This window comes from Cetorhinus maximus, chromosome 11 (genome assembly GCF_964194155.1).
Source record: "Cetorhinus maximus chromosome 11, sCetMax3.hap1.1, whole genome shotgun sequence".
NCBI lineage: Eukaryota > Metazoa > Chordata > Chondrichthyes > Lamniformes > Cetorhinidae > Cetorhinus > Cetorhinus maximus.
In genome coordinates, this window is record NC_135889.1 from 37,583,176 (window position 1) to 37,609,611 (window position 26,436).

General features: G+C 43.4%; 1 protein-coding gene across 2 annotated transcripts in view; it reads right to left on the reverse strand.

Annotated features, from left to right (window-relative positions):
- Positions 1-19,291: 19,291 nt before the first annotated feature.
- LOC144686515 (inactive phospholipase C-like protein 1) overlaps positions 19,292-26,436 on the reverse strand; it is a 453,264-nt gene continuing 446,119 nt past the window's right edge. For both annotated transcript variants that reach the window (XM_078551817.1, XM_078551816.1), the window contains one exon: positions 19,292-21,129. In XM_078551817.1, coding sequence (XP_078407943.1) covers positions 20,965-21,129 — 165 coding nt within the window. In that variant the 3' untranslated portion in view covers positions 19,292-20,964. The remainder of the gene's footprint in view (positions 21,130-26,436) is intronic.

Consider the following 26,436-nt stretch of genomic DNA (forward strand, 5'->3'; position numbering starts at 1 on the left):
CTACAGAATCTGAGTCCAATGATGAGCCTCTGCAATCAGCCCTAAGAGAGATGTTGAAGATACAAAGACAGGCAGGGATAGATCAAGCAGAGTTGTCAGAGGCCATCCACAGAATGGACCGAAGGCTCAAGGAGTCCGTCCACATTCTATCTGCTGTCATGGCTCTGGCACATGAGCGCATCGAAGTCTCCAATGGAAGGGTGACCCAGGTCCAGCAGTTACTGCTGGATTTGCGCTTGGACCTGCACACCATCACGCTAGCCATGGTGCATTCCAGCAAGTGGCTAGGCGAGAGGAGGATGGGGCACCTCGACCTCCCTCCAGGTGCCCCATCTCCTAAAGAACTTAGGGACGGGCTTTCAGGCACCAAAAGGGAGAAGGAGTGTCAGCCATACAGCCCAGGGACATCCACCCAGGACTCTCTTTATGGGGTATGTGGAACTCCGGCCCTCTCCCACAACTCTTTCTCCGGTACATCGATGATTGCTTCGGTGCTGCTTCATGCTCTCGTCTGGACCTGGAAAAATTCATTAATTTTGCTTCCAATTTCCACCCCTCCATCATTTTCACATGGTCCATCTCTGATACTTCCCTTCCCTTCCTTGACCTCTCTGTTTCAATTTCTGGTGATAGAATGTCCACCAATATGCATTACAAGCCTACCGACTCCCCCAGCTACCTTGACTACAGCTCCTCACACCCTGCTTCCTGTAAGGACTCCATCCCATTCTCTCAGTTCCTTCGCCTCTGTCGCATCTGTTCTGATGATGCCACTTTTAAAAACAGTTCCTCTGACATGTCCTCCTTCTTCCTTAACCGAGGTTTTCCACCCATGGTCGTTGACAGGGCCCTCAACCGTATCCGGCCCATCTCCCGCACATCCGCCCTCACACCTTCCTCTCTCTCCCAGAACCATGATATGGTCCTCCTTGTCCTCACTTATCACCCCACCAGCCTCCACATTCAAAGGATCATCTTCCGCCATTTCCGCCAACTCCAGCACGATGCCACCACCAAACACATCTTCCCTTCACCCCCCACTGGTGGCATTCCGCAGGGATCATTCCCTCCAGGACACCCTGGTCCACTCCTCCATCACCCCCTACACCTCAACCCCCTCCCATGGCACCTTCCCATGCAATCACAGAAGATGCAACACCTGCCCCTTTACTTCCCCTCTCCTCACTGTCCAAGGGCCCAAACACTCCTTTCAAGTGAAGCAGCATTTCACTTGCACTTCCCTCAATTTAGTCTACTGCATTCGCTGCTCCCAATGCAGTTTCCTCTACATTGCAGACTGGGTGAACGCTTTGTGGAACACCTTTGGTCTGTCCGCAAGCATGACCCAGACCTCCCTGTCACTTGCCATCTCTACACACCACCCTGCTCTCATGCCCACATGTCCGTCCTTGGCCTGCTGCAATGTTCCAGTGAAGCTCAACGCAAACTGGAGGAACAGCACCTCATCTTCCGACTAGGCACTTTACAGCCTTACGGACTGAATATTGAGTTCAACAACTTTCGATCATGAACTCTCTCCTCCATCCCCACCCCCTTTCCGATCCCCCTTTTTTCCTGTAATGTATATAGATTTTTCTTTTCCCACCTATTTCCATTATTTTTAAATGTATTTCCATGCATTGTTTTATCTCTACCTTTTAGCCTATTTCGATCCCTTCCCCCCACCCCACCCCCACTAGGGCTATCTGTACCTTGCTCGTCCTGCTTTCTGCCCTTAATTAGCACATTCCTTAGATAATATCACCACCGTCAACACCTCTTTGTCCTTTTGTCTATGACATCTTTTAGCAATCTCCACCTATCACTGACCCTCTATCCAGCTCTACCTGTCCCACCCCCCCTTAAACCAGCTTATATTTTACCTCTCTTCTATTTTTCTTTAGTTCTGTTGAAGAGTCATATGGACTCAAAATGTTAACTGTGTTCCTCCCCACAGATGCTGTCAGACCTGCTGAGTTTTTCCAGGTATTTTTATTTTTGTTTTTGTTTTGGATTTCCAGCATCCGCAGTTTTTTGCTTTTATTTTCAAAGGGTGTCCTGCTGCTCCAAATCCCCTCGGCCTGTGACCCCATCATCTCCAGCAGGTCAGGCTGAGGAGGGTGGACCTATCCCAGCACAGGAGACCCTTAGCAGGCCAGGGTTCTCCAGGCCTCAGGCCACCAGGGGACACCTACCAAAGTCATCTCAGACAACCGGACGTAGCAGTTAGCAGGCTGCCTTCACCTCTGCTGTGGATGTTGGGGCTGCATTTAGACGTAGCGGTAGAGTAAGGAAAATTAAGAAGTTTTGAATGCACAATAGTGGCAAGGATGTTCAATCACTGTGTATACTTCTCACTTTTATAAATATATTTCACTTTTATCCCTCTCCAAGTCTCAGGTATTGAATGGCTCATGGATGTGATGCAATGTCCCAGGTTCATTCAAGGGTACCAAAAACCCACCCCCACCCCACCCAGCTATCTCCCATCTTGTCCCTCAGTTCCATGAGGTCTCACTCAATCTCATCACAGTCAATTGTCTTTAATTTCACATAAGTGACATGAACACAAATGTAGTTCCTAGATGGAACTGATGGTTGGACAATGCACATGTCATCCTTGCATCTGAGGCTCATATTATGGGACCTCATGAGAATTGTTCATGGAAGGTCACTGATTACTCTGATGCTGCTGCACTGAAGTGTGTTGTTTGTGGATGTTATGAGTATTTATCAAGACTCATATTGGAGTCTTCACCAAAGTGCAGTTTGCAATGGCCTTTATTTTATGACTGTGAGGTTTTGGTTAAAGTATTATTTATTATCAAACACCATAACCTTTCATGCCACCCTGCAGTGTTATTTTGTCTTCACTTTTAAGGCTGAACATTACTCCTTTACTAGTTCCTACTCTCCCCATGCAAGGTGTTGAGCTCTGGAAGTTGGCGCCATTCGGTGACATTTGAAATGTCTATTAGAATGTAAGGACAGTGTGATTTCAGAGGTGTGTGCTCATCCTGATGATTGCCTGTGAGGATGTTACTGTTTTCCTGAATGGCTACCTAGTGTTGCTTGACTGAATCCCTCTGTTCGGTCACAGAATGCCAATCGATATGGATTTCATTACATGACTGTGCAATCAATGACTTAGGGTCCATAGGAGACATTAAACTTAGTGAGATGGTCGCCCATTACAGACAGAGATGTATGAAAGCACCTCCTGAGTGTTCATCGGTATCTATGAAGGGGTTAAGTTATCATTGACTACAGTGTCAAAACTGACTGGGCCTCAGCTCTCCCAAATGTCAAGGCAATGCAGGACATAAATGCGGCAGGCTTCCGACGAATGCAGGGTAATGAGCATTTGTAAATAATCACACGATGGTCCTGCTGAACCATCTGTGAGGACAATGCTAACATAATTTGCAGCTTTGCATCCATGCTGTCGTGTGACAGATTACTGCATCCTGATGTTCAATAGCATCTTGGGGCTCAATATCAAGATGTGGCCTCTGCATTAATCATGCATGAGAGCTGGCGTTTGGAGAGATGATGTTGTCTGGATGTAGCTCTGTCTTCAGACAGTCAAGCAATAACCGTTGATGGACATTTTTCCTCTTAGGGCCGCTTTGCTAAGCTCCTGTCACACTGGCATGAGTGCATTGACATATGCACTGGCATCTCTTGAAGGCTGCCATGGTCAGTGACCTTTTTGCACCATGGTTGAAGGGACTGCACTATGTTGCTTAAGAGTGAGCGCTGGAGGAGTGCTTATCCCATTATACAGCAGCCACATGCTACCTAGTGCCCTGCACCTTCCAATGCTGACCCCACCATTAGGGTTGAAGGTGACTTATGCTTCCTCCATTACCATTTTGAGATTGATGACCTTTTGTGAGATGTTGAAGATGACAGTGAAGGTCTTATTATCTCCCCTGCATTGAAGCATCAGGAAAACTGCTCTCGTATCAGCTTGTCTTCGCCTTATTCCTCCTGGAATCTTGTAGCCATGAGGCTGTCACAGGCACACCTTCTGCATCATGCCTCTGCAATGGTATCTTCATGTGGCTTGTCTGAATCCTCGCCCTCTTCAAATTCATCCCCTTCAATGTCCTCCTCATGCAGCTCCTACATGTCTCCATGTGGCAAATCATCTTCCCTTTGCAGCACCAGGTTATGCTGAATGTGAGAGGGAAATCATGTTTAACCAATTTATTGGAGTTCTATGAAGAAGTAACATGTGCTGTGGATAAAGGGGAACCAGTGGATGTACTGTACTTAGATTTCCAGAGGCATTTGATAAAGTGCTGCATCAAAGGTTATTGCAGGAAATAAAAGCTCATGTGTAGGGCGTAACATATTGGCATGGAAAGAAGATTGGCTGGCTAACAGGAAACAGAGAGTAGGCATAAGTGGGTCATTTTCAGGTTGGCAAGATGTAATGAGTGGTGTACCACAGGGATCAGTGCTGGGGCCTCAAATTTTTACAATTTATATAAGTGACTTGGATGAAGAGACTGAAGATATGGTTACTAAATTTGCTGATGATACAAAGATAGATAGGAAAGTTAATTGTGAAGTGGACAGAAGGAGGATACAAAGGGATAAAGATAGGTTAAATGAGCAGGCAAAGATATGGAAAATGAAGCATAATGTGGAAAAATGTGAAATTGGCTATTTTGGCTGGAAGAATAGAAAAGAAGCATATTATCTAAATGGTGAGAGATTGCAGAGCTCTGAGATGCAGAGGGATCTGGCTGGCCTAGAGCATGAATCATAAAATGTTAGTATGCAAGTACAGCAAGTAATTTGGAAAGCTAATAGAATGTTATCATTTATTGTGAGGGGAATTGAATACAAAAGTAGAGTGACTATGCTTCAGTTATAGAAGGCATTGGTGAGACCACATCTGGAGTACTGTGTACAGTATAGGTCTCCTTATTTAAGAAAAGATGTGAATACATTGGAAGCAGTTCAGAGAAGGTTTACTAGATTAATACCTGGAATGGGAGGGTTATTTTATGAGGAAAGGTTGGACAGGCTAGACTTGTATCCGCTGGGATTTAGAAGGGTAAGAGGTGACTTGACTGAAACATATAAAATCCTGAGGGGTCTTGACAGGGTATATCTGGAAAGAATGGTTCCTGTTGTGGGAGAATCTAGAACTAGGGGTCACGGTTTAAAAATAAGGGGTCACCCATTTAAAACAGAGATGGGGAGAAAGTCTTTCTTTCAGAGGGTCGTGAGTCTTTGGAACTCTCTTTCTCAAAAGGTGGTGGAATATCTTTAAGGCAGAGCTAGATAGATTCTTGATAAGCAGGGAGGTGAAAGGCTATCAGGGGTAGGTGGGCATGTGGAGTTGAGGTTAGAATCCGATCAACCATAATCTTATTGAATGGCGGAATGGCTCGAGGGGCTGAGTGACCTACTCCTACACCTAATTTGTACATTCGTATGACTTACCAAATCCAGATGCCTCCCTGAATGTAACTGTGCCCTCTGTTTCCCAATACTATGACCCTAACCTCCAGGGCCAAATGTCTTAGTTGACTGACCACACCTTACACACCATACTGTGCATAATCGTCACTGCCCAGAGAGGCCTTCATCCCCCCAAGAACGGATCCCCCCATGCGTGTCATGCAGAGCCCTCTAACATGACCCATACAGCCCCAGCACAATCTCTTCAATATTCCCCCAGCATGGCCTCAGCCCCAGGATAGTCTGTTCAATATCCACCCAACAGCGTGCCCTCAGCCCCATTCAGTCTCATCAATATGCCCTCCCAACAGTGTGGCCTTAGCCCCAGAATAGTCTGTTTAATCTCCGCCTGGCAGCTCCAGGACAGTCTGTGACTCCTCCTTGAACAGTATTATAACTCTTGCCCTAGGATAGTCTTTCAAAACACCAAACTGTTCCTTGCCCTCCCCCCGACCCAATCATCCAGTTGTGCCTCCATCTTCCCCTCTCCCTCCTGTGTTCCACCATCCCCCCACCCAAGTCGTGCCTCCGTCTTCCCCCTTCCCTCCTGTGTTTCACCACCACCCGACACCCCAGTCCTGCCTTCATCTTCCCCCTTCCCTGCTGGTCTTGCCTCCCATGCCCAGCCTTGGTGTAGCTTGTGAAACAAGCTCCTGAAATGCTCTTAAAGGTAGGTGAAAGCAGGGTCTACGTACCTCAAAGTCATTGATGAACTGAAGCTCACCAGATGCACGCCATTTATATACAGTCGGGAAACAGACCATTCAAATCAACCGCTGGCAGGGTGCTTAATTTGGAAGGGGAACATGATTCTGTTGAGTTGGCCTTTCAATGAGCATTCATGAAATACAAATGAGTATAAATATGATTCCCGACATAAATCAGTAGGAAAATCAACCCGTCTTTAACCAGCCATTAAAGTTGGGAGAACAGCATTCAAAACTAATTTCCCACCGACAGGAAACTGACTTTTGCTATCACGCAAATTTAGTGACCCACCCACCACAATTCCTGCCGCTGGCGGGAGCAGAAATTTCTGCCCTCAGTGTTTTGATGTATACCCCTACAGTTACCATGTATATAATAAAACTTTCCTTCCATATAGTTTGCACCTCCAACTGAAATATTTTGCTTGAAAATAATGCAGTTTATATGTGAATTGATATGGTAATTTAGTTTAAGAAATATATAGCCTCAATAAAATGCTTTCTTGTTAGTGGAATTAACAACTGCATTATTTGTCACAATGTGGATCTTTGGCCAATGATTCAGCAGCAGATGAACCAAATGGAAAAATGCAGCTACATCTGCACAGTAGGCTGTGAACAACAATGTGTTCAGGCTATCACTGTCACTTCACCTGCAACAGCTTTATTTAATAATCTCACTATGCACATGGTGTGTTACATTGTTCTATCATCTCCTCTGTACACTTTCCAGTCTTCTATTTTCCATCATGTATGTGGCAAATGTTTATCTCCATGATCCAATGGTTAGGCCCTCATAGTGATATAATACCATTAAGGATGCAGAGGGCACATCTCATTATGATTAGGAGCGTGATGTTACTTGGTTAGCCTCTTACTTGGTTTCCAATTGTTGCATCATATTCACACCGTTTTTGAATTCATTAAGTCCCTTACAATAATGTGTTACCACAATCACGTGACAACCTGCAACAAGTCAGAAGAGCACCCATTATCTTAGCAGGATAAAAAAGCTAACAACAAATTAAATCAATAAATTTTCGTATGTTTTAACTGCATTTTGTCAGGAAATGTGTCCAAGTGCACTCTAGTGCATTAAACCCTAGAATAAAGCAATCAATCAACTGCAGTTTAACTTAAGCATGACTGTAAAATTTATTTTGTGTCAGTATGATTCAGTTCATAGCATTATTTTCTTTCAACTGAGAAAGCTGTGGTTTCAAGCCTCCCTTCAGGTCATGATAATGTACTCTAGGCTAATGCTCCAATGCAGTACCGAGGAAGTGTTGGAGCCTGAGTTCATTGAATGAGATGTTCGATTTTCCAGGTGGACATAAAAGACCCCAAGGCACTGTTTGACGAAGTACAAGGAGTTCTCCCAAAGTTCTGTCTAAAAATACTCCCTGAACTGCCATCAAAAACAGATTTGGCCCTGATCTTGACAGGGATTGGTTGTGTAGTGTTGGTGAAAGGCCAGAGATTCAGACAGGAAATGAGCTAGACTGCACTTCCCTGCATGCTGTGGAGTTCTAAGACTGATTAACAGGCCTGGTTCTGAGTCTGGTGCACCATCAATGACCTTCTTTCCATCATAAGGTCAGAAGTGGGGATCTTCATTGATGATTGCACCATGTTCAACACCATTCGCGACCCCTCAGATACATGTCGAAATGCAGCAAGACCTGGACAATATCCAGGTTTAGGCTGACAAGTGGCAAGTAACATTCGTGCCACACAAGTGCAAGGCAATGACCATCTCTAACAAGAGAGAATCTAACCATCACCCTTTGACATTCAATGGCATTACCATCGCTAAATCCTCCACTACCAACATCCTGGGGGTTACAACTGACCAGAAACTGAACTGGACTAGCCATATAAATACTGTGGCTACAAGACCAGGTCAGAGGTTAGGAATCCTGCAGCGAGTAACTCACCACCTGACTCCTCAAAGCCTATCCACTATCTACAAGGCACAAGTCAGCAGTGTGATGGAATACTCTCCACTTGCCTGGATGAGTGCAGCTCCAACAACACTCAAGAAACTTGACACCGTCCAGGACAAAGCAGCTTGCTTGATTGGCACCCCATCCACAAACATTCACTCCCTCCACCACCGACGAACAGTGGCAGCAGTGTGTACCATCTACAAGATGCACTGCAGAAACTTGCCAAGACTCCTTAGACAGCACCTTCCAAACCCGCAACCACTACCATCTAGAAGGACAAGGGCAGCAGATACATGGGAACACCACCACTCCAAGCCACACACCATCCTGACTTGGAAATATACCACCGTTCCTTCACTGTGGCTGGCTCAAAATCCTGGATCTCCCTCCCTAACAGCACTGTGAGTGTACCTACACCACAGGGACTGCAGCAGTTCAAGAAGGCAGCTCAACACCACTTTCTCAAGGGCAATTAGGGATGGGCAATAAATGCTAGCTTAGCCAGCGACGTCCACATCCTATAAAAGAATTTTAAAAAAAGGCTGCACTCAGGTAGGGACTCTGCAACTGCCACTGGGAACATTGGAAGAGAGTGTGATCTCCAACCCCGCATGGGGGCAGTCTTTGTATGGTGTGGAATCTGATGGGGACGGGTCTAATACAAAGTGAGAGGGTAGGTTTAGGAAAGGCCAGGACTAGGCACTTCTGATTCTGTTCCACAAGGAGTGCTGTAAAGCAACTTAGCTTCTCCTCTCTGAAGCTGTCTTCACTTCCTTTCATTTGCTGGGTTTCCCAAGACCTGGATTAAACCTGGAAAGCAGGTTACATCAGATGCTGCCAGCCTCATTATATTTAAATGGCCAACCCACCTCGTTAGAATGGTTGGCTGCCTGCCCTTTGTCCTGCCTCCATTAGACCTGGAAGTGGGTGGATTGGAGGCAGCTTTAGAGAATTTTGAAGATTTAGCATCTCACCGACCCAATCCACCCATTTTGGGCATTAAACTTCACCCCATTAACTTTTACTTTAGAAGTAATTCAATGGTGCTTTGCAATGTCTTGAGGATGTGGTAAGATATTTTAGAAATACAAGTTTTTCCTTCTCTTTCCATATATATTTTTAAATGTGGTTATGAATTTTTAGCGTTAATTATTTTTCAAGTCTCAAGAATTCATATATACAGCATTGAAAACCTTTACGAGATGGAATGGACCAAAAAGCCTATGTCTAGGTTAACAGGGGATTGTACTGGTCAATATTCTTCTCTCAAGCAACACAACCAAAACAAATTATCTAGTAAATCATTCTTTGGGACCTTGCAATTCACAATTTGACTGCCTGTCTAAAACATAACACGGGCCAGGATTTTCCCCTTGGCGATTTGGGGCCGGGGCCCGCTCTCCGAGGGGAAAATGACACGGGATGACGTCGGGAGGAATCCCCGACGTCATCCCGGGCCATTTAAATTTTTAGGAAGGCAGGCGGACAGCGAAATCAGCTGTCCACCCGCCGACCTGTCAATGGCCAATTGAGGCCATTGACAGGTTAGTTAAGATAATTAAATACCTGCCTGTCCAACCTTAAGGCTGGCGGGCAGGCCAGGAGCCCCAGTGGGCTCCAGATTATTCATGAAACTTCATTCACTGGCAGGATGAAGTTTCATGTCTGTTTTTTAAAAATGTAATAAATTTTAAGTGTTTTTTATTAACATGTCCCATCTCGTGTGACATTGTCAAATGAGGGGGACATGTTAATAATTTTAATATTTTTCTATTTTTAGACTTTACTTACCTGTCACTAATCTCTCTGAGTCAGGACTTTGCCTCAGGGAGCAGTGTGCTATTTCGTGCGTAAGATCGCACTTTGACAGATGAGGATTCCCTCCCCGCCCCCGCTATGCACTTCCTGTCGGGCAGGCCGCTGGGCGGGCCTTAATTGGCCAACCCACTCAAAATGGTGACGGGCCCCGTTTCGGTATCGGGGGTCGGCTGTCCACCTGCCGCCGAGCTGGTGGGGCCCACACGCCATCTGAGAGCAAAATTCTGCCCATGGATTCTACTTCAAAAATAGAGTAAATAATTGGTAAATGTCTATTGATGTGTTAAGGGAATTATAATGTGCTCATATCAATGTAAGTTCTTTCACTATGCAAATCTGCTAATATTTACAATCCCAATGATTTATTTAGGATACATAATTCAATAAGACAATATCAAGTCTAAAATAATGAATGTATTTTGTAAAATGAAAACACGTTTAATTTAAATAATCAGGGCTTCAAAATCAGAATGTCATCATTAAAAAAAAACTTAAACATGAGGTCATGAGCTTGTGTTCAAAATTTAAATGTGACATTTATTTTGTTATTGTAGATTATGGTGACAGAAAAATTACAATTTCAGTGTGAGTTTGTAAATAAGTTCCATGTAAACACCAAATGTCATTGCAAACAATAATTTACAAGTCACACACTTCCTTTCACAATTTGTTCATTTGTAAAGCTACAAATCAGTACAACAGAGATGTAACAATGGAGGACATTGTTTACCTGGGTATTTCTTTAGACAAAACATAACAGCTGGGTTAGCTTCTAGAGATAATTCACACTATTAAATTTGCCCAGTGTAATATATGAAAATTGCTTTAAGCATCCTTTAATTTCTGCAGATGCTACGCAACACTAGCCCTCAGTTACATGAATACTGCTGCAATTTCTGATCTATTATCGTTCAACAGGAAAAAGCAAAGACCTCACTTTGATACAATACCAGACGCCCTAAGTTGTACAGAACAATATTGTTTTCACAGTTGTTACCATTTTGATGTACAAGTGGCTATTTATTAGAACAAAGAAAAGAACAGCACAGGAACAGGCCCTTCGGCCCTCCGAGCCTGCGCCGATCATATTGCCTGTCAAACTAAAACATTAGTAGTCAATTTTCTATAAAATAGTATATATTGTATATTATACAAGTATTTTAAGAACTATTTTCCTTGACATCTAAAGATGCAACTGCTTGTAAGTAGAATTTCCAGATTTCTGATTGTTTGCTTAATTTTGCCCACCTACTTCACTACTGTTCTAATTAAACAGGCATTTAGCAGATGCTTTTGCCTCTGAAATAAGGGCTTGTGTTTGCACATCTGAATCTGCATTGATAAAGAACAAAGGAAATAAACACTTACTGGAAGAAAATTGTTAAACATATCCATACAGTTGTAGGTGCTATCCTGCAAGTAGTATTGAAGATGGAAAGAAAATAGGTAAATATGTCATGTAACTACATTATATCTTAAAGCAAAATTCCTGAAAAATAATTGATTGTAACATATGCTGGCTAAAGGGTTACTTAAAAAAAAGTCATGGGTCAATGACATTAAATAATTGCAGTAACAATTCAAATGCGTACACTCATATTGACTGCTTTCAATTTGATCTTTTGCCCAAGATTTGCTGCCTTGCATTTATTACCAGCCAACCACTTAAGCAGTAGAAATACTGGTGCTGTCCGGCAATTACTAATTAATTCTCCACCTACAGAAAGGTAAATATCAGTAATGAATGCAGTTGAAAGCAGATTTTGGATGAATTGTGTAAATACTTTCATGGTCAACCCTCCCCAGGTTAGATCACAGGATCTTTGTCAAACAATGGCAGTTATATTACAATTCTTACTGAAATTGCTTGAAATACAGCGATAATTATGGAGTTAAGTCCATGAATAATATTGTCAGAAAATTCAAAGGTCAAGTTTTCCTGAAATCTCTACAAATAATCACAACTGTATTCAGTCTGGTCCTCACCATCAGTGTCCTAGAATTATACCATTTGTCTGGCTAAGGTGGACAGGGGTCAGAACCCCAATGTTGGATGAATTTCTGTGTCCCGGCCCCATGTTGCATTGGTGCCTGACGCAATCCTTGATCAGCAGGAATGGCCAGGGTGCACACTCCCAAGGCTTGAGCGCAAATAGGAGGCCCTCCAACAAGAACACATAGGCAGCCCCATTATCCAAAATGAAAGCTGCTGATGCAGGTTAGACAGAGAAAGAAGTCGCCCTGATGAGATTTATAAAATTTTCACTATTAAAAAGGCCACAGTTGACAGGCTGTCTTTGTGGAGGAACAAACCCTCCACTGGACGGCCAGTAGCTGCAATTGTGGTCCGATGGCCTTGGCAGAGCCTGGGCAGAGGCTTCCCTAACAGGATGGAACACTACATTCCCCTGGCATGCTGGTCTGCCACTAGGTTGGCTGTCTCCATCTCCATGCCGTGTTTCAGTGTCAGTGGGACCTACAAGCTGACTAGATACTTCCATTCGGCTTTTGTTGAGCGGCCTTAATTGGCCATTTAATTGGAATAGGTTACCAGCTGCAAGTAGCCATCTACCGCCCCCATCTCCTGAAATGAAAGTGGCACAGAAACGGGACCATGGCAAGAAACTGGCATGCCATCCAGTGCCAGGAAATTACGGGCACATCCACCTCCAGTTCCATTACTGCAGCCATTTAAAATTTCGATCCCATTTCCCTGCCAGTGCAGTCCTGAAGTGGGCCCTGAGGAGAGCAACCTGAAATTAATGGCATTCTGGTTTTCCCTCTCTGTCTCCGAGGCACCTGTCTTGAGAAGTCATTACTGTGACACAGCTGAGATTGCTAACTCGCCAATGGAGAAGCACTGTCCAAACCCTTTACTTTCAATACATGCTACTATAAAACCTTTTTTAAACTAAATGAGTTGATGTCTGTGGTCATGTGGCTGTTGTATTTGAAATTGAGTGCATGTACGACTGGAAATTAATACTGAATGCCTATAAGTATCATCGGCGTAAACCTATCTATGAACATCTATGATTAACCTCTTTAAACATATGTATATCACATTTATTAGACCATCATTTATGGCCTACTCCTCCTCCTATTTCTTATGTTCTTATATCTAAATTTAGACCACTGTATACATAAATGGAATATTGTCAATACAAAATCTTTTTACGAAGTAAAAAAAATTGAAGTTCACAGTACAGCAGTTTAATCTTAGTTGATCAATGCATTAGCAGTTGGTTAAATGGTTAAGAAAAAGACAACTAAACTGATACAAAATGCATTTCATCCAGATATATTAAATGATCTAGTACTAAGTACTAAAATAAACTGGGCCAAGTCTTTTGATACATTTTTAGTCTTGTAAATATTGCCCTTCTCTCCAAAAATTTAAATTACAGTTTCTCCACAAGAATCACTCATTTACAGATTGTTTTTCCTCCTTCCACTTACTCAGCTTCTCTACAAGCTGGTGACTGTCACTGATATGGACACCAGAATCCCTCTGGTACCTCGCTCAAGTGACCATTGTACACTAGAGCCTTGACGGTGACTGTTGGTGGATCAAGATCAAGGCTCTCCACTTCAACTAGAGGGACAATTATCAGAAACACCAAGCCTGGGGATATTGAGGCAAACTAACTACCTAACTCATTGTTGGCTTGATGAGATGAGCATAGAATAGAAACTGAATCTGGAAATTTGCTGTTCTGAATATGTCAATACTGCAGCATATAGTGCATTTACCCACTGAGTCATTATTTTCTTTTATAATGAACAGAAGTTATTTGTAAAAGTTCAAAATCAGATCTGAACAGTTACTTCTGTGCAAAACTAATTATATTGTCTAATGTATTACAAAAGTACTATTGCAAAGAAAAATTCCGAAGAGCCATTTCAAACTCTTTAATTGTTGGAAACTGTCCTTCAAGTAACAGTGAAAGTTGCATTTCCACCTTAACACTTCAAGAAACTGCAAAGCAACTTGAAAAGAAAAGGATATTAAAGCAAACATAGGTTCACTAGGATAGGGGTCGACAACCTACAGCATGCATGCCAAAGGTGGCACATGAAATGATCATCCAGTCTGAGCAGCCAGAGCCGCAGGCCTGACAGACTGGCTTACAAAAATCGAAACTGGAGAGTTCTGATCTCTTTTAAAGATGGTCTGTCAGTGTCAATTTCACTGAGTTGCTGAGCTGCTGCTTCCTATCTTCAGGCAACAGCGTGGATCCAACTTTTGTTTTGAAAAGCCCACCAGAAAGCCAAAGCTGCCCGAAGGTCAGCAGCGTAGCAACTGTCAGGTGAGGACTCTCGGTTGAAAGATGGTAAATGAAACCCCAGCAATTTTGTAACCAATTGGATGCTGTGAGTGTGTGTGTGTGTGTGTGTGTGTGCGTGTGCGTGTGTTTTGGGGGAGGGGGGTAGGGTGGAGGTTGGAGGCAAGGTTGGGGGCGGGGGGGTTTGGTATTACTGGCACACAAAACCTTAAGAGGGAATAAATGAAGACTTGGCACGCCACTTCTGAAAGGTTGCTGAACCCTGCACTATGTCAGTAAAGGATTTACGATGAGAGACTAGAGAAGTTAGGACTTCTTTTATTGCAGCTGTGGTTAGGAAGTCTTCAAGATAACAAAGGGATAAGTAGTGATAGATTGTTTCCACTGGTCTCTGAGACATTTATGAGAGGGTAGAAATTAAAGATGGTCACAAAACAAATTACAACAAAGATTATGAAAGGTTATTCTCTCTAAAAGGTTATAGAAGGTTATTCTCTCTCAACCTATTTTTGAAGGTGGGTCCACAAATTCTTCTAAAAAAAAATCAGTTAGTTGTTTGAAAAAGAGGAACATTAAACAGAATAGACAGAGAGCAGTTGGGATTTGACCTGATGGCTTATGGAATGAAAACAGTGGTGCAGTCTTTATGAGCCAAATGATCTGGCTCTGTGCTGCTGCATTTTGTGAACCTATGTATAAAGCTGCACATTTCACAAGATAATATCCTGCATTAATCCTTTGAACATTTGCATAGCTACTCCAAATGAAAAATGCATCAAGGTTTACAATATTTTAATTTATTCAGAAATAGTGGGGCAATTTTATACCCCACTGGCGTATTTGAAGGGGTGGCACGTAAAATAAAGCAGGTGACCAGTCCACCGCCTGCCCACCCACCCCCCCAAGCTGTCCCGCATTTTACGAGGGGGGGTTGTTAGGTTTCCAATTACAGGCCACTTAGGGACCTCATTGCGCCTCCATCACCATAATACGTTGGTTGGGGGAAGGTGGCCAGCCGGGAAATTTAATAGCTTGCACTAAAAGGCAGGAAGGAAGGGGGTTACCTCCTTTGTGGGTTGCCTGTGCCCATCGGGGGCAATCCCCCAAGATGATATCCCCACTTTTTGCCTCCCCCACCGGCCTCTAAAACTTCACCCCCCCACCCTCCTTCCCCATCTTGCCAGGATCCCTGACCAAATTCCTTGGACTTATCTTGAAGTCCAGATATTAATGACTTGGATGAGGGAAATGAATGAACTATCGCCAAGTTAGCAGATGACACAAAAGTCTACAGAGGGATATAGACAGGTTAAGTGAGTGGGCAAAAACTTGGCAGATGGAATATAATGTGGGAAAATGTGAGGTTAAGCACTTTGGCAGGAAGAATAGAGGAGCTGAATATTGTTTAAATGGAGAAAGACTGCAGAAAGCTGCAGCACAGAGGAATTTAGGGGTTCACGTGCATGAATGACAAAAAGCTAGCATACAAGTTCAGTAGGTAATAGGGAAGGCAAATAGAATTTTGGCCTTTATTTCAAAGAGAATGGAGTCTAAGAATAGGGAAGTCTTACTAAAACTATACAAGGCACTAGTTAGACCACGCCTAGAATACTGTCAACAGTTTTGTTCCCTTTATCTAAGGAAAGATATTCTGACATTGGAGGCAGTCCAGAGAAGGTTCACTAGGTTGATCCTGGGTATGGAGGGATTTTCTTATGAAGAAAGGTTGAGCAGGTAGGGCCTGTACTCATTGGAGTTTAGAAGAATGAGAGGCGACCTCATTGAAACATATAGGGCACAATTTTCTGCCTGTCGAGGGGGTTTGTGTGGGAGCAGGCGCAAGCTGGCGGGTTCCCAATCGGGGGCGCGCTGCCATTTTACGTGGGTGGGCCAATTAAGGCCCGCCCAGTGTGACGTCTGCCCTGAAGCGCTGTGGGCTCCCTGTGCGGGCAGGGGGGATTCCCTGAGCAGGTCTGTGCGCTCTTTCACGCATGCATGTGGAAGAGCGCACAGATCTTCCTGAGGCAAAGTGCTGCCTCAGGGAGATCGGTTGAACTTTCAAAAATTAATTAAAGGTATGAAAAAATTTTCCTGACATGTCCCTCATGTGACACTGTCACATGAGCTGGGACATGTCCATTACTTTTATTTTAAAACTTTCCAAACATTTTAAATCCCTCATGAAACCTCATTCTGCCCGTGGATGAGGTTCCATGCTTTTTCGGAAGGCCAACTGTACGGTTGAACGGGCAGGCCCATTAAGTTCATGAATTAGTTTTTTAATGGCCATAATAGGCTGTTGACAGTTTGGCGGGTGTGCAGCCGCCGAACTGAAAATCTAAATGACGTGAGGTGAGGTCGGGACGCACGCCCGACGTCACCCCGCGTCATTTTACATGTTGGTGAGCAGGCCCTGCACCTGCTCGCCGACCAGAACATGCTGCCCATAAGATTCTTAGGGGGCTTGACAGGGTAGGTGTTGAGAAGTTATTTCCCCTTGTGGGAGAGTCTAGGACCAGAGGGCATAATATCAGAGTAAGGGGTCGCCCATTTAAGACAGAGATGAGGAGGAATTTCTTCTCTCAAAGGGCAGTGAATCTGTGGAATTCTTTACCGCAGAGGGCTGTAGAGGATGGGTCATTAAGTATATTCACAGCTGAGATAGACACATTTTTAATCGGTAAGAGAATCAAGGGTATTGGGGAAAAGGCAGGAAAGTGGTGTTGAACATTATCAGGTCAGCCATGATATCATTGAATGATGGAGCAGACTTGATGGGCTGAATGGCCTACTTCTGCTCCTACGTCTTATGGTCTTATGGATTTTCCTGAAAAAAATATTAACCACAACACACTGGAGTATTTGAATTAAGTGACTGTACACAGTGACTCTTGAATATAGTTTAGTCAAAGACAGCTCTTTAATAAGCTTAGTGAAGTTTAGAATATAATTTCTGACCAAAAATATGTTATTTGGGTGTGGACTAGATCTAGAATAATAGGAAACAGAAGCAGGAGTAGGCAATGAGATGCTTCATGCCTGCTCCAACCTTAAATAAAATTGTGCCTGATCCTCTACCTCAACTCCATTTATCTGCTCTATCTCCTTATCCCTTGATCCCCCTCATACACAAAAATCAATGATTGAGCGTCCACAATCCTCTGCAGCAGGATCAAAGATGACTAATTTGCAAAAACAGGAGAAATACATCAAGGAAATGGGAAAATAAGCACTTGTGCAAACACTTCCTTTCTTAATTAACAGTGTGTTACAAATATTATATTTTTCTCTTTACCTTGATCTTGCATATCTTGCGGATGAAATGGTCCCGGGCTTCCACCAACGTCTAAATGTCTATGTTTTCACTACCTCTTATGCTGCAATCCAGAAATCAGTTTTAGAGTAGGTGAAAAAGGCTTCCTTCAGCAAATGCCATTCGTGAAAATAACACACAGTGGCATTCTATACAAACGCATTAACCAGTACAATAAATGTTGAGCTCTGCAGAATGCCCACCTCCACATGGTGGCCCACCATGGTGCCACACAACAAAAATATTGTTAATAGAGAATGTCCAGTTGCATCAAGTGATCAAAATTTGAACAGGACACCACTCTGGCAGTTAGAACTGTGTCCAGTTGTAGTCTCCACACATGGTGGGTAATATCGTGGCTTTGGAAAGGGTGCAGGAGGGCCACAAAATTAATACCCAATTTCAAGCATCTTCATTATCAGGTCAGGTTAAAAGAGCTGGAACTCCAGACTGTAGAGAACTGTAGACTTAGAGGTGGTTTCATTGAGGTTTATAAGATAATGGAAGGAATTGGGTTGTGCCTGAATAGACAGTTTGTTCCAATTAAACAGGTTAGGGAGGACTAGAGGTCACAAAATTAAGTTGTATAAGGCCATATCTAGGTTAGATCTCAGGAAGTGGTTATTTTCCCTGAGAGTTGCCTCTGGAATATCACTGAATTCCTTTAAACAAGGGCTGGGCCTGTTTCCAGCTGGGTGGACATCATCTCTTATAAAAGGTATGTGCTGCATAACATTATCAGGGCCAGAGAGATCTCCTGGACTAGCTTTAATTGCCTAAGGAGCTCAGGAGGTGGGGGTTGGGGAGGGCGTGACTGTCAGTGGTGAGTGATGAATTTCTCAAGGCTTTTTCCTCCAAATTCTCCTGGGTTTTATCTGACTTTTTACCCCTTTCAAGAGATCCATGGTGTGCAAAGTCCATATATATAAAGCACAAGGCATTACAATTTTGTGGGACAGGCTGATGGACCATCTCCAGTCTGTCATTGTTCAGTTGTTATTTCCCACAAATTTTCTACCTGTGTGTTTAGTTTGACTCTGGCATTACCACTTTGTTAGGAAAGGTGGGAAGGCCAGCCCCACAAAAATCTTCAACAACAACAACAAACAATGTCAAGGACACCCACTGTTTGATTATTGCATTTGTATGATACAAGAAAACCACTCTCTCTGATTCTTCCAGTTGACAACATCAACAAGACTGGAGTATACTCCTAGATGAGAAACACAACTGCTAATGTCTGTATCAAGGTCTAGTTCAAGATTTGATCACTGAGCATACAATCCAATTAGCATTGCAGCTGTGAGGCCATAAGAGCAAAAGTCTTCTTGACATGTGTACACCTCATTTGGAAACCTATGGTTTTCATTTCATTATTGTTTATATTTTTTCTCTCTTGAGTAATCGTGACTAAATGCGTACTCCTCTGAGGAAACCATTTATTTTTAAACTTCATACACATGTGCAAGGTCAACTTTTGCAACTTTGCAAATATCCATTTTGAATTAGACAATATCTGCAAAAAGAGTTAATGCAATTTATTTTCCATTTTGAATTTCTTCCTCTCCTCTCCACTCTTGAAGACATTTACTGAAATTTGCTTCAGCCTCAGCCAATTCACTATTTATTACTGTGTGGGGCTTGACAGTGAGCAGGCTATTTCACTGGATGCACTAAAACTGGATGTTAATTTTGTTCCCAGAAACTGTCCCCTCCCACTACAAGAAGCAGTAACTTCTTGTAGTGGGTAACCCTGTCCAATTTTACTACACCAAAGTCTTGGCTGAGGCAGGGTAACCTAGCACCAACCGAACACCAACCAAGGATCTCTCTGGTTCTTGTATGGCTCAGGCAGTCACTGGAAAAACTTGGGGCAGAATTTTGCCGTCAGCGAGCAGGGGGTGGGGCCCGCTTGCCGACACGTAAAATGACGTGGGATGACGTCGGGCAGAACCCCCGACATCATCCCGCCCCATTTAAATTTTCAGGAAGGCGGGGGTGCAGCAAAATCAGCTGCAGGCCCGCCGACCTATCAATGGCCAATTGAGGCCATTGACAGGATCATTTAAACAATTAAAGGACCTGCCTGTCCAACCTTAAGGTTGGCGGGCAGGCCAGGAGCCCCGGTGGCAAATAGAGAAAACATGAAATCACATCCAGCGGCAGGATGAGATTTCATGCAGGGATTTAAACATTTTAATAAAGTTATTCTGTAAATTATGAACATGTCCCATCTCATGTGACATTGTCACAGGAGGGGGACATGTTAGGGAACTTTTTTTTCTATTTTTAATATTTTTCAAAGTGGAAGCGATCTCCCTGAGGCAGCACTTAGCCTCAGGGAGATGTGCGCTCTTTTGTGCGCATGCGCGAAAGAGCGCACTCTCGCTTTTAGGGAATCGCCCCCGCCCGAACAGGAAGCACATAGCGCTTTCCGCTGGACGTCACGCTGGGCGGGCCTTAATTGGCCCGCCCACGTAAAATGGCGCTGCAGCCCGCTTCGCTGGCAGGGGTCGGCTCCCCGCCCGCCAGAGATTGGGTCGGGCCCGCCCACCCGACAGGCAGAAAATTCTGCCCTTGGTAAGGCATTGAGGGATATGAAAATTTCACAGAATAACAAGGCACTTGAAAACAAAAAGGATGCACAGCATTGTGGAATATTACTTTCCCCTCAACATTTCAAAGAAATAACTAAAAATATTCATTTTGTCACAATTTGTGTTTGTCACTATGGTTATATTCCTCAAGGAGTTACTCTAGTAAACTAAATTTTACTTTGGTAAAGCCATTTTATAGTGTTAAGAATTAATATTTGATATCTTCTTATTACAGAATCCAAGCTCAACTTCGTTCCCCAGCTGTTTACAGAGTGAGTCAGTACCTGTAGGACATTTCAGGATACAATTTTGAAACAAGTCCTCAACTTATATATGAACAGGTTTTTAAAAATAAAAGCAGTATTTACATACAATGGCCTCACAGCAGAAAAAAATACTATGCATAACAAAAATGTATAGTAGAATATTTTTGTTCATATTAAAATGTATTTAAAAAGCTGATATATGTATAATTTAACAATGAAAAATGTAAAGAAAAATGCGTGCCAATTATGATTTTGTCAATTCCTGCTCTCTTCCTTTATTTTAAGTGAGCTACAAATGCAGGTTTGAAGGCAAGTTATAGGAATATTAGAAATATCACTTTAATGTGTTTTTCATTGAATTATTTTATTGCAGTATATACCATAAAATTTGTTCCTTTAAATATTAAGTATTGTACTTTCTAAAGGCTTTCTTGGTATCTTCGGTATCATCCATGGGGATAAATTGGCTGTTAACTACAAGCAGTAATTTTGACTCCATAATCAAGCTACTGGGGCTGGTTTTGGAATTATGTGAGATTTTATTCTACTATCTGTTTTCTTTCTTCTGTATTTCCCGAAGACTTTGTTTGGATTTCATCTCTGCACTTCCACTTCCTGACTTGCTCAGTCCACATGAGATACAAGCAGTTTGGATTTGCTTCATATTCTCCAGCACTTCATTCTTAGCATTTTTCAGTAAATCACCCTGCCCCTGCATATGTAAAAAAGGACTATGATTATATCCATTCACTAATATTTTAACATGCTTACAAACATGATCATCTTCCAAATTCACTTTAAACAGCAGCCAATAATGCATTTAAATCCCAACCAAATTGCTAAGTGTGTATCAGCCAAAATTTATAGAAAATAAGACGCATGAGGAAAAAAGGAAGATTGTAATTATAGCTTTCTGTGAAAATTCCTTGCTTCTTGTTATTTTGTAATCAAACAAAACTTATGAACACTGAGATGAAACTCCTCACTCAACAAGAATCTAATGACATATATCACCAAAAATGTCTTGGCTCAGAGTGCAAAGAAACATATGAGTGTGAAAAAACTGTGAACATTTATTAATTTCAAAAAGTTTATAACAGTTGCTAAAAACAGGAGCTGAAGTTCTTATACACACTATTCTTGTCACTCTGATTGATTAACGTGTTTGCACCAATTCCCTGTGTGCTATTAGAACAAAATTGTTAATTTACTTAAACAAGTTAACAACTTAGTTAAAATAGCATACACAGGAATTTGACACAAATATGCCCAGTGATGTAAAATAGCACATGCAGGATTTCAATGTCCAATGTTATGTAGACATAGTGTGGATTACTGCTGTATTAAAAGCTTGTTATAACGTTTACATCCTAATGATATCACTGAGGTGGCAGTTTGTGACTGTCAGCCAACAGTGAAGAAAAACTGGCTGAGAACAGAACTCTTGCACAGCTCTCAATTACACTTTCTGAAAGATAAACAAGAAGCAGTGTCATTTTTCAGTCTTCTTCCGTGTGGCTGGGCAAGCAAAAAGAAATTCTAGAGTTGAGAGATTTTCTTCATGACTTAGGTCTGCTTCTATATCCTTGCAGGCACACTGCTGACCTCAGTATAGTAGCATGGTTCTGGTGGGATTGGCATGAGTTCTTAACTATTTAGAACTGATTTATACAAGTACACAAAAATCAACCCCACAGTAACCAATGGTAAAAGAAACAGTTTGTATTCATAAACTTCTGGATTTTGTCGGTAATTATTTTTGTGCTCATTAAGGCCAGGAATGTTCAATGCTACGGAATAGAAATTTCTACTTTAGCCATTCATGTTAACAAGATGCAGCACTAGGTCATGTAAAGTGTATACAGACGTCAAGTAATTCTCCCTTTTCTTTGCTACAATAACATTCATCAGCCCCGCCTCAAAAAAGCAGCTGATCGTGCAACAATTAGAAATAATGGCCCAAATCTGGTCAGAGCTTGAACGACTGCACCCAACACTGATCAGACAGAAAGCTGGTTACGTTTGAAAAGGCCAAACCGGAATGGAGCATCCAGATGAACTCCCTCTGTGCAGGAATCATGTAGAGATCTGCAAAGAGGGTCAGCACTGAAGATTCACCCCCCTTTTTAAGGAACTAGCTGCAGCCCTCTTTTTTTTTATTCATTCATGGGATGTGGGCATCGCTGGCTAGGCCAGCACTTATTGCCCATTCCTAACTGGTCGTAAGAAGGTGTTGGTGAGCTGCCTTCAGTCAATGTGGTGTAGGTACAGCGCTGTTATGGAGGGAGCTCCAGGATTTTGACCCAGCGACAGTGAAGGATTCTGGTAAGTATTTAAAGGTCCAGTCTTTTAATGAATGAGTGTGGGTTAGTGAATGAATAAGTGAATGAGTGAGTGAATAGGTGGGTGGATGAGTGGGCGGGTGGGTGAATGGGGAGGTGGATGAATGGACAAGTGGATGAATGAGTGAATGAGTGGGTGGGTGAGTGAGTGAATGGGTAGGTGGGCAGGTGGGTGTATGGGTAAATAGGTGAGGTGGCTAGGTGAGCGTGGTGGTAATGGCGAGATGGTAGGTGGGTGAGTGGGTGAAGTGGGTAGTCAGGTTAGGTTGGCAGGGTGGTCGGGGGGTATTTGGATCATGTTGGGGGAGGTGAGGTGGTTGGAGGGCAATCAGGTCAGGTCGGAGGATGTAGTTGGGTTGTCGGGGTTAGTTGGGTCGGTTCGGAGTGGGTAGTCGTGTGGTCAGGGGATCGAGGGAGTAGGCGGGTGGTTGGGGGTCTTATTGGCAGTTGGTTGTGTAGTTAAATCTGCCTAACATATCCTGGGCAACTATCCAGGTAGGTCCTGCAGGTTTGTCCAAAGTCACCAACTTTAGCTCAGAGTCAGAGACATTTGCGGTGAGTCCTGTGGAACAGGCAATTGTCCATCAGAAATGTAAACCTCCTGGGCAATTTCCACGTAGGTCTGCGCGTCAGGACTTCTACAGGATCCTAATGTGCATTTTTGGCCATATGTTCAATGTCCGACGATCTGGAGACCGGAAGATTTGGGCCATAATCACTTATGCCAATAAGTTGTGGCCTTTGATCAAAATTTAATGTTTATGGTAAATTTAATTGCATTAAATGTTTATTGTAAACTAAAATTTGTTCCTTCAGTTACATTCATATAATCTTTGGAGAAGAATTCATTTGTGTAGTGTCATTTCTAGTGGTGCTACATAGATGACGTTGATTCTCAGGGGGCAGACAGCTCTGTGGGTTGCTACCAGCATGGGTTGCATGACGTTCAGCAATGATAACAATGGAGAAACCCACATGGGCTGTGCAGGTAGTGGCCCGTGGCACTGTCTGTCCCCAGGGAATCAATGTACTTTATGTAGCGCCACTTTGAGATGTTGCTATGCGAACGAGTGTCACCCTTAGAGTGCCACCCTAAGCACAACAGGAGGTCACTCGGTCTGTCACACTCATGCTAGCTCTTTGAAAGAGCTGATTTAGTCCCATACTCCAGCTTTTTCCCCATGACATTGCAAGTTAGTCCTCTTCTTCAAGTACATGCCCAATTGTCTTTTAAAAGTTCCTATAGAAACTGATTCCACCAATTTTCAGGTCGTGCATTCCAGGTCTCAACAACCTTCTGTGTGAAGAAATTTTTTCTCAGAATCACACAGTGCAGAAGAGGCCATTCGGCCCATCGAGTCTGCACCGACTCGTGAGAAACACCTGACCTACCTACCTAATCCCATTTACCAGCACTTGGCCCATAGCCTTGAATGTTATGACATGCCTGGTAAAAAAGTTTTTCCTCACATCCCCCCTAAACCTCCTGCCCCTCAACTTGAACTTATGTCCCCTTGTGACTGACCCTTCAACTAAGGGGAACAGCTGCTCTCTATCCACCCTGTCCATGCCCCTCATAATCTTGTACACCTCGATCAGGTCGCCCTTCAGTCTTCTCTGCTCCAACGAAAACAACCCAAGTCTATCCAACCTCTCTTCATAACTTAAAAATTTTATCCCAGGCAACATCCTGGTGAATCTCCTCTGCACCCCCTCCAGTGCAATCACATCCTTCCTATAATGTGGCAACCAGAACTGCACACAGTACTCCAGCTGTGGCCTCACCAAGGTTCCTTACAACTCCAACATGACCACCCTACTTTTGTAATCTATGCCTTGATTGATAAAGGCAAGTGTCCCATATACCTTTTTCACCACCCCACTAACATGCCCCTCTGCCTTCAGAGATCTATGGACACACACGCCAAGGTCCCTTTGTTCCTCAGAACTTCCTAGAGTCATGCTGTTCATTGAATACTTCCTTGTCAAATTACTCCTTCCGAAGTGTATCACTTCACACTTTTCAGGGTTAAATTCCATCTGCCACTTATCTGCCCATTTGACCATCCTGTCTATATCTTCCTGTAGCCCAAGACACTCAACCTCACTACTAACCACCTGGCCAATCTTTGTGTCATCCGCAAACTTACTAATCCTACCCCCGACATAGTCATCTATGTCGTTTATATAAATGACAAATAATAGGGGACCGAGCACAGATGCCTGTGGTACACCACTGGACACTGGCTTCTAGTCACTAAAGCATCCTTCTGTCATCGCCCTCGGCCTCCTACAACTAAGCCAATTTTGAATCCACCTTATCAAATTACCCTGCATCCCATGTGCATTTGCCTTCTTTATAAGTCTCCCATGTGGGACCTTGTCAAAGGGTTTGCTGAAATCCATATAGACTACATCAACTGCACTACCCTCATCGACACACCTGGTCACCTCCTCAAAATATTCAATCAAATTTGTTAGGCATGACCTCCCTCTGACAAAGCCATGCTGACTATCCCTGATCAAACCTTGCCTCCCCAAGTGGAGGTAGATTCTCTCCTTCAGAATTTTCTCCAATAGTTTCCCTACCACTGACGTGAGACTCACTGGCCTGTAGTTCCCTGGCTTATCTCTACAACCCTTCTTAAATAGCGGAACCACATTAGCTGTTCTCCAGTCCTCTGGCACCTCCCCCGTGGCCAGAGAGGAATTAAAAATTTGGGTCAGAGCCCCTGCGATCTCTTCCCTTGCCTCCCTCAGCAGTCTGGGACACAAATCATCCGGACCTGGAGATTTGTCCACTTTTAAGCCTGCCAACACCTCCAATACCTTGTCACTCCCTATATCAATTTGCTCAAGAACCTTGCAGTCTCTCTCCCCGAGTTCGATGCCTTCATCCTCATTCTCTTGGGTGAAAACGGATGTGAAGTGTTTATTTAACACTCTAGCGATGTTCTCTGGCTCCACCCACAGATTGCCCCCTTGGTCCCTTATGGGCCCTACTCTTTCCCTGGTTATCCTCTTCCCATTGATATACTTATAGAATATCTTGGGATTTTCCCTACTTTTACCAGCCAGAGCTTTCTCATATCCCTTCTTTGCTCTCCTAATTGCTTTCTTAAGCTCCACCCTGCACTTTCTGTACTCCACTAATGCCTCCGCTGATTTGCTTCTCTTGTACCTGCTAAAAGCCTCTCTTTTCCTTCTCATCGTAACCTGAATGTCTCTGGTCATCCATGGTTCTCTGGGCTTGTTACTCCTTCCTATCACCCAAGAGGGAACATGTTGAGCCTGTACCCTCCCCTTTCCTTTTTGAATGCCGCCCCACTGCTCCTCTGTAGATTTCCCCACAAGTAGCTGTTCCCAGCCTACCTTGGCCAGATCCTGCCTTATTTTACTAAAATCCACTCTCCCCCAATCCAAAACATTTTTTTGCAACTTATCTATTTCTTTGTCCATAACAAACTTAAACTGAGAACTGTCGGCGTGACATCAGTCGTCTCAATTTCTCTGCTCCTCTCACCCACTCTAACCTGTCTCTCTCTGAACTTGCTGCACTCCATTCTCTCAGGTCCAACCCTGACATTGTCATCAAACCTGCTGACAAGGGTGGTGCTGTTGTTATCTGGCACACTGACCTCTACCTCGCAGAGGCTGAGCGTCAACTCACAGACACT